The sequence below is a fragment of the Gymnoscopelus microlampas genome (genome assembly GCF_963454915.1).
Source record: "Gymnoscopelus microlampas genome assembly, chromosome: 11".
Lineage (NCBI taxonomy): Eukaryota > Metazoa > Chordata > Actinopteri > Myctophiformes > Myctophidae > Gymnoscopelus > Gymnoscopelus microlampas.
The window spans coordinates 53423343-53433342 of NC_139948.1; the positions used below are offsets into that span (position 1 = coordinate 53423343).

The 10000-nt window shown below is 41.0% G+C and overlaps 1 protein-coding gene across 1 annotated transcript in view; it reads right to left on the minus strand.

Moving 5' to 3' along the window:
• Window positions 1–1600: 1600 nt before the first annotated feature.
• hoxb8a (homeobox B8a) overlaps window positions 1601–10000 on the minus strand; it is a gene marked incomplete at its 3' end in the record, with an annotated part of 13424 nt that continues 5024 nt past the window's right edge. The window contains exon 2 of the mRNA XM_084073105.1: window positions 1601–1947. Coding sequence (XP_083929231.1) covers window positions 1601–1947 — 347 coding nt within the window. The remainder of the gene's footprint in view (window positions 1948–10000) is intronic.

The window sequence follows — 10000 nt, forward strand, 5'->3', positions numbered from 1 at the left end:
GAGAGAGAGAGAGAGAGAGAGGGAGTCAGTCAAATGTTTTGTTTGTTTTCTGACAAGGAATTAACATTATGGAATCAATCAACTCTATAGCACAATTGCTATATATATATATATATATATATATATATATATATATATATATATATATATATATATATATATATATATATATGAAGTCATATTTTTAAGGTTTTCAGAACATTTGAAATGAAAACATCAGTCATCTATTTGACTTAAAAATAAAAAAACGCATTTTGCCTAAGTCACATTTATCTGCCTTTATTTATATCTGCCTAACTCTATACTCTCCTAACACTGTTGATTCATCCTGCCTTATTACCTATATCCTTTTATATATATATATATATATATATATATATATATATATATATATATATACACACACACACACACACACACACACACACACACACACACACACACACACACACACACACACAAATAAAACATAAATTAAAATAAACAATACAACTCACAACAATAGAATTTTGATTCACAGTAAACGGAGGGCGTCACGTGACATTTTTATTACAGTTTTTCTCACGTTTTTTTTTTATTTGTACGAATCTTCGTAGTTCATTTTTTTTAAATGTTTTTTTGTATCTGCACTGTGCGCATGCGTCTTACCCCAAAGAGATAAAAGGGAGAACAACAGAAAAACATAAACGAACACCATCATCGATCCAAAAATAACAACAAAAAAACTAAAAACGAGAAACGACAATAAGAGTAAAAAACATCTCCAGACCTACTAAAACGGCATAAATAGGCAGTTTCATGTTGTTGGAATTTTTCAATTAATTGCTACGTCATCAATCAATCAATCAGTCGCCATAACAACAATAATAACAACATAGAAGTGAGAATAAACAGTAAAAAGTGCACCACCATCCTTATCATCATCATTTTTTTTTAACTTAAAAACTATACAGCTGCCAAAGATAAAACTTGTTAATAATGATAAAATTCTAACAATATAGAAATGTTTCCACAATAATTGTTCCACAAAGAAAGGAAGATATCATTCTTTTGTGTTTTTAAACACTAGGCTAGGCTAAAGTGTGTTTGTGTGTTGGTTTTGTGTTTGACTTTGCATCCCGCCCCAACCGCCCGCTCGCGGTCCAGACATCAATTCCATTTTTTAAAAGTGGATTAACAGATTATTTGCTTCATCATTTCAATTTTTTTTTCCTTCTTCCCACAAAATGTTCCTAAAAGTCTCTGCACAGCAATAGGCCCGGTTCAGCTACAGGCCAGTCCCATCCAGTCCACTCCAGTCCAGTCCAGTCCAGTCCAGGTCCGCAGTAGTCCAGTCCAGTTCTTGAGTCGCCATTTTGTTTTTCTTTTGGCCTGAGTTCCATTTATAGGTTGAAAACAACGAGTCCCACTGGCGTCCAGTCCAGTCCAGTCCAGTCCAGTCCAGTCCAGTCCAGTCCCGTCCCGTCCCATCCCGTCCCGTCCCCCCTCCCCCCTCCACTCCACCCCGGGTCTTCAAAACAATCCATTTTATTCACATGTTTTCATGTTATTTTTTTCACTTCTTTCTACATTTTGTTTGTTGTTTTTGTCGCAGCATTCCTCACTGGAGGAGGACTGTGACGCGGGGCCGGCACCCCCGCCGCCTCCCCCCGCCTCTCCTCCTCCTCCCCCCGGCTCCTCCCTCCCTCACCTCCTTCTCCCTCTTCTCCCTCTCCACCTCCTCCTGTTCGCTCTTGCTGGAGGGGAACTTGTCCTTGTTGTTCTCTTTCTTCCACTTCATCCTGCGGTTCTGGAACCAGATCTTGACCTGCCTCTCGGTCAGGGCCAGCGCGTGGGACACCTCGATGCGGCGCTTCCGGGTCAGGTAGGGGTTAAACAGGAACTCCTTCTCCAGCTCCAGCGTCTGGTAGCGGCTGTACGTCTGTCTGCCACGCCTCCGGCCCGCTGCTGTTACTTAGACACACAGACAGGCAGACAGACAGACACACAGACACACAGACACACAGGCAGGCAGAGAGACAGACAGGCAGACAGACAGGCAGAGAGACAGACAGGCAGACAGACAGACAGACACACAGACAGACACACAGACAGGCAGACAGACAGGCAGAGAGACAGACAGGCAGACAGACAGACAGACACACAGACAGACACACAGACAGACAGACAGACACACAGACAGACACACAGACAGGCAGGCAGAGAGACAGACAGGCAGACACACAGACACACACACAGGCAGGCAGAGAGACAGACAGGCAGACAGGCAGGCAGAGAGACAGACAGGCAGAGAGACAGACAGACAGGCAGAGAGACAGACAGACAGGCAGACAGACAGACACACAGGCAGGCAGAGAGACAGACAGGCAGACAGACAGACACACAGGCAGGCAGAGAGACAGACAGGCAGACAGACAGACAGACAGACAGACAGACAGACAGACAGACAGACAGACAGGCAGGCAGAGAGGACAGACAGACAGACAGACAGACAGACAGACAGACAGACAGACAGGGTGACACATCATTAGAGGAATACTCGACATTCTTGCTTATCAACATACACTTTGTGTGTGTGTGTGTGTGTGTGTGTGTGTGTGTGTGTGTGTGTGTGTGTGTGTGTGTGTGTGTGTGTGTGTGTGTGTGTGTGTGTGTGTGTGTGTGTGTGTGTGTGTGTGCGTGCGTGCGTGCGTGCGTGCGTGCGTGCGTGCGTGTTTTGAAATGTATTTATTTGAAAGGTCAGATGTCAACATAATCATAACGGTAGTATTTAAACGTATATCTTATATATTCTACATATGCATAAAGACATCATGGTTCTATACAATATACAACATGACAATTCACTAAATATATTACACACACACACACACACACACACACGCACGCACGCACGCACACGCACACGCACACGCACACACACACGCACACAGCCATAAAAGTGTGCACATAGAGGAGGGACTTTAAATTTATGAAGTGTAGGGTTAGAGAAAGGGCAGAGAGGGGGGGGGGCAGACAGACATAGACAGAGAGAGAGAGAGAGAGAGACAGATAGATAGGAAAACAGACAGACAGCTATACAGATATTGAGAGGGGGGCAGACAGTCTGTCTGTCTGTCTGACTGACAGAGACAGAGAGACAGAGAGAGCGAGAGAGACAGAGATACAGAGAGAGAGATACCGGGAGAGAGAGCGAGAGAGACAGAGAGATAGAGAGACAGAGAGAGAGCGAGAGAGAGAGAGAGAGCGATACAGAGGTACAGAGTACAGACAGACAGACAGACAGACAGACAGACAGACAGACAGACAGACAGACAGACAGACAGACAGACAGAGGATGAAATACACTACAGAGTTCCAACAGATTTATATGTTCTAATCTATATGACCCAGAGAGCAGGAAGGTGATGTCATATATGTAAATATATACAGTATGCATGATGTCATATATGTAAATATATACAGTATGCATGATGGATCTGCAGAAATGTTCTTCCAAGCTCTTAACACAACACTGTGTCTGTTACTGGTCTGTTACTGGTCTGTACCTGTGTCTGTTACTGGTCTGTATTGTCTGTATGGTTTGTACCACTCTGTTGGTTACAATGTAAGCATTTATCAGACACTCTTTATCCAGAGATACAATAAACAAGGTAAACACATACAGAGACACAGTGTAGTGTCTCAGTAAACTATAGGATCATAGAATACAGAGACAGTGTAGTGTCTCAGTAAACTATAGGATCATAGAATACAGAGAGACAGTGTAGTGTCTCAGTAAACTATAGGATCATAGAATACAGAGAGACAGTGTAGTGTCTCAGTAAACTATAGGATCATAGAATACAGAGATAGTGTAGTGTCTCAGTAAACTATAGGATCATAGAATACAGAGACAGTGTAGTGTCTCAGTAAACTATAGGATCATAGAATACAGAGAGACAGTGTAGTGTCTCAGTAAACTATAGGATCATAGAATACAGAGACAGTGTAGTGTCTCAGTAAACTATAGGATCATAGAATACAGAGAGACAGTGTAGTGTCTCAGTAAACTATAGGATCATAGAATACAGAGACAGTGTAGTGTCTCAGTAAACTATAGGATCATAGAATACAGAGACAGTGTAGTGTCTCAGTAAACTATAGGATCATAGAATACAGAGATAGTGTAGTGTGTCAGTAAACTATAGGATCACAGGTAAACCAAGAACCTAGCATCAGTCGAAATAATATACTATCAAAATAATATTCTCTACATTGATACTAGAGGATATCTGTGCCATTGCCTGTGTGGTTCATACCAAAGTGTGTACCTGGGGTTACAGGACAAGCTCCAATGATCCAACAGGAAATGGCCAATAAAGTCATCTTGTCTTATCAGCGGTAACAATGTTAGTACAGGACACTCATAGAACTATCTATAGCCTATATAAAGGACACTCATAGAACTATCTATAGCCTATATAAAGGACACTCATAGAACTATCTATAGCCTATATAAAGGACACTCATAGAACTATCTACAGCCTATATAAAGGACACTCATAGAACTATGTATATATAACTATATATGTCTCATGACATCTGTGATATATACCTGTATAATACAGTAGATGCTGCCTCGTACCATCTGATCTGCTGGTGTATGTGTATATATTTTCTCTCTGAATATCTGTCCTTTTTTCATCCATGTTTTGCTTGTTCTCTCTTTCTATCTCTCTTCTTCTTCCCTTTCCTGGAAACTACAAATGATGGAGTTTGTACCAAAAACTATTCCAGCCACTTCTCTACACATGTAGACGTGATGTGACAATGAAGAACATGTCTCATCCAACACATAGTAGGAATATGTCTCATCCATGGACCCGTTAGGGTCCATTTGGTTCCATTTGTACACTCTCAGAGTTACAGACCCATAAGGGTCCATTTGGTGCCTAATCTATCATTTAGCTGGGGACCCCCTGGAACTCCCTCAAGGACCCCTGGGGGTCCCCGGACCCCACTTTGAGAACCAATGTCCTAGAGAACCAAAACATGCCTCTGATCATTTGTAGAATGTGTCGGTCTCATATGTATATCTACAACTACAATATGTATGTCTCATCATATTGTGTAAATAACTACAGTATGTCTGTATCCTAAAAACCTAAGCACTTCTTTAGTGGAAAGTAACTAAGTACAACCAACTTGAAATGGGTCATTCTGCATAACGAGTACTTTTGGTGCTTTAAGTACATTTTGATACCAACACTTTTGTACCTTTACTCAAGTAAATTTTGAATATTTAACTTTATATTTTACTTGTAACAGAGCATTTCTACATTGCAGCATCGGTACTTTTACCTAAGCAAAAAAATGTGAGTATCTTTTCCGCCACTGATGATGATAGTAGCAAACTTCAACTTTCAGCCATTTGACTGCCATTAAATCGATGCATTTTTCAGACGCTCGTCCACGTGTGTGTGAGTTCAGAACCAGAGTGCAGAGAGAACAATGTACCAAAGGGCCTCAAAGAAACTATAAGATACCAAACAATGAACCTAGCATCTGTCTAGAAAAAAAACAACCTCTCTGAACAGTACAATAACATTCAAACACAAAACACATAATAATCAATTATAGCCACAAAGAAGCATGTGTTAAATGCTGTCATTATGTAAGCAAACAGGAAACATTAACATTCACGAGCCTGATTATCACTCTAGCTTAAATCCAATATTAAAGTCTTCCAGAAACCATGTACAATTTATGGAACCGTACTGTAGCATTATGAGCCAAAATAATAAGCCAGGCACATGGAGAAACAGATGGATATGTTATATTATACTCTAAACGCCCCACTGAGAAATGTAATCAGTCATAATATAGATTTCTACTACGAGATGATAGACCATGTTGAAAAAACATTAACCCACAGCCTTTTATCATCTCTAATAAATCCCTGGAAATATTCCGACTGATCTAGAATGAATCCAAAGGACTCAGGCCGACCAATAATATATGAATGAATCGGATGTTTATTATGAGCAGTGTGTGACTGTGGAACCGCTGATGGATTCATGGTTATTAAACGTGTAATCCCGGTGATCACTGCAGGTTTAGATCCATGTCAACACACAGTAATCCTGCTCTGTCGCTGCTCAGAGAGAGAGAGAGCCCCACAGAATGCTCAGAGAGAGAGAGAGAGACCCACAGAATGCTCAGAGAGAGAGAGAGAGCCCTGCAGAATGCTCAGAGAGAGATAGAGAGAGCCCCGCAGAATGCTCAAAGAGAGAGAGAGAGAGACCCACAGAATGCTCAGAGAGATAGAGAGAGCCCCGCAGAATGCTCAGAGAGATAGAGAGCCCCACAGAATGCTCAGAGAGAGAGAGAGCCCAGCAGAATGCTCAGAGAGATAGAGAGAGCCCCACAGAATGCTCAGAGAGAGAGAGAGAGCCCAGCAGAATGCTCAGAGAGAGAGAGAGAGACCCGCAGAATGCTCAGAGAGAGAGAGAGAGAGAGCCCCGCAGAATGCTCAGAGAGAGAGAGAGAGCCCTGCAGAATGCTCAGAGAGAGAGAGAGAGAGCCCCGCAGAATGCTCAGAGAGAGAGAGAGAGCCCCACAGAATGGATGAGATGTTTTTACACCAAATCCTCTCACACTCTCACAGCTCCGTACAGGAAACGTCTCCATAGCCACACCGACCCTGTGGCTAGAGGGCCATGCAGCGTTACGCACCGAAAATAGCCTGATCTACAAGCTCACGACGTGTCGCGCACGCGACACGTCGTGAGCTTGTAGATCAGGCTATTTTCGGTGAAGCCATTTGCTGTAGACCAGAGGTGTAAAGTAACTAAGTACAGCTGCTCAAGTACTGTACTTAAGTACAATTTTGAGGTATTCTTTTACTTTATTGGAGTATTTCCAAGTTGCAGTACTTTTACTTCTACTTCTACTCCACCACATCTCAGAGGAAAATATTGTACTTTTGCTCCACTACAATATGTCAACTAATAGTTACTTTGTAGATTTTGATTATTATTACAAAACATACATTAACCTCTTCAGCCCTATATGTATTTCGGCCATTTGAAAATAGCCGATCTACAATCCACAATCTACAAGCTCACAATGCGTCGCATTGTGAGCTTGTAGATCGGCTATTTTCAAGATATATGTAAAATATATATATTTTATACATTTTTAACTTCTGAAATGGGATAGTCTGCACAATGAGTAGGCTACTTTAGCTATTGGTACTTTAAGTAAAACATGTGAGTACGTTTACCACCACTGGGTGTAGACTAGAGGGAAAAGAAGAGAGGGTCTTATATAGCTCCCGGGACGCTCTGCTCAGCGAAGTGAGAAAGTAGATTTCTTGGGAACCCCCCCCCCCCCCCCGGTTTCCGATCTCCGCCGGCCTCACAGGGTCAGGAGCCTATCTCCTGTTTCCGTAGCGTGCATGAGGCAGCTTGATGTACAAGCACACCCTCTGGACATGACGCTCTGCCATGTCAACAAGGTCAACAACAGTAGATGTGCTTTTTTAAGTGTTTCACCCTATACTATATATGGTGTTATGATGACCAGTCGTCTTGTACGTTGTGTTTAAAATCCATTGAGAGACCGGGAACGCGTCTGTGTGTCATGTTTGAGATTTCTTTGGGCTATTCAAAAATAGCAGATCTACAAGCTCATAGCACGGCATCAAGTGCAGCGCTATGAGCTTGTAGATCTGCTATTTTGTTTTGAAAAATCGTGAACATTTGTGCAAATCTTTGAATATATATGCTATATTTTTTCAAGCGAACATTTTTAACTCCAATATTTGCTTCTGGGGGTCTCTTGGAAAAGTTGGAGCACCACTGATATAGAAACATACTGTTAGGATTTAGAAAACATTTTTAGATATGTATTTGGCCATGGACCCCCATCTCAAAATATTTTGTTCCAGGGACCCTCTAGAAGCAAAGATTTTAGTTTTTTTTCGCATTTGCACAAATTTTCACGATTTTGTAGATCTGCTATTTTTGAATAGCCAAAGAAATCTAAAAATTACACATATGCTTTCCCGGTCTTAATGGGTCGTCATGGAAACAGAAAGAGGAACACGGTTTTGTGGTGAAATCCGGCATGTTGAACGTGGTTTGTTGGTTTGTTTGTTTGTTAGTTTGTGACATTGCTGAGAAAAGGATTAATGGTCTTCACTCTCCACTTCTACCAATACATTTGGGAGAAATTAGCGTTTTATTGCCCTCTAGCAATAAGTCTCTTATCAAAGGTTCATTGTCTCATTTTGAATTAATGTTCTTCAGATTTTACTTTTTATTCATTCAGGATTCTTTTGTATTTACAGTACAGCACACATGGAATGGCGGTAGCCCCATAATACGCATGATAAATCAACAGACATATGAACATAATTAAGAAGGCTCAGTGAAATGGGTCCTATTGGATCGTATTCATAATTAAAACTGAGGTTTCTGACTCATGGAATCATATACAGCAGGTATTACTCTGTGTGCTATTTCTCTGTGGTACAGTTATGGAAAACAGGAAAAGTAGTATGAATATTTTCATAGGAACATATTCCATAATACAGGAGTGCAGTGGTGGAAAGTACATTTACTTAAGTACTGTACTTAAGTACAATTTTTAGGTATTTGTACTTTACTTGAGTATTTCCAATTTCCAATACTTTTACTTCTACTCCACTACATCTCAGGCAAATATTGTACTTTTGCTCCACTACAATTATTTGAAAACTTTAGTTACTTTTCAGATATAAATTATGATATAATGAAACATCCATTAACCACTTTAAACCTATTTTATACCTAGGCTATTTGAAAATAGCAGATCTACAAGCTCACAACGTGTCGCATCGCGACGCGTTGTGAGCTTGTAGATCGGCTATTTTCAAATATTTTGTACTTTTACTTTTGGTACTTTAAGTACATTTTGATGCCAATACTTTTGTACTTTTACTCAAGTCAATTTTTATTTCTGGACCTTTACTTGTAACAGAGTAGTTTTATATTGCAGTATTGGTACTTTTACTTAAGTAAAGAATTTGAGTACTTTTTCCACCACTGCAGGAGTGGTACGTGAGTACAGGTCTACTGCTTTGACAATCCAAGCACTAAGGAATTATTATTATTTATTTTTTTGTATGAAAATCTACAAGCTCACAATGTGTTGCATCATGACGCTTTGTGAGCTTGTAGATCTGTAGATCTTTTGTATATGAAAAAGTGAAACGATTGGCCAAAAAGGGACGACCAGGATAAGTCCATTATGGTGATAGGATTATTATTGTTGTTATTGTTATTGGAGAGATTGAAGAGAAATGGATATAGTAATGCCATAAGAGCACTTTAGATTATGTTCCACATCAGCCGCAGAATCTGTCCCCAATGTTAACCCTGATAGAGCTGGACCTGGCATCGTGCTGCATGCTGGGCACCATGGCACCATACTGAGCACCATGGCACCATACTGAGCACCATGGCACCATACTGGCACCATACTGGGCACCCCGGACACAAATTCTTTAGTGTAATACAGGGGTCTTCAACAGTGGGTTCCGGGACCCCTAGGGGGTCCTCAGAGCTACTACAGGGGGTCCGCCAAATCGTTGTGTGATAGGATTTAGTTTTTTTTACATTAACCACTTGAACCCTAGAATTCCTTTTCTGAGGGGAACATTAGCCGAAAATAGCAGATCTTCAAGCTCTCAACGCCTCGCGCTGCGAGGCGTTGAGAGCTTGAAGATCGGCTATTTTTGGCAAAGAGGCTATAGGTGTAGAGGGAAAAAAGAGCAGACTAAGTAAAAAAAAAAACTTCAATCTGAAACACAAATGTTTTGTACAATATTGATATAGGTGCAATATAGATTGTATACAATATAGAGGGGGTCCCTGCTTCATCTCTCTCACAGCTAGGGGGTCCTTGGCCTGAAAACGTTGAAGACCCCTGCTTTATAGTGTAATACATAGATTTATATGAAGTGCTATAAGAT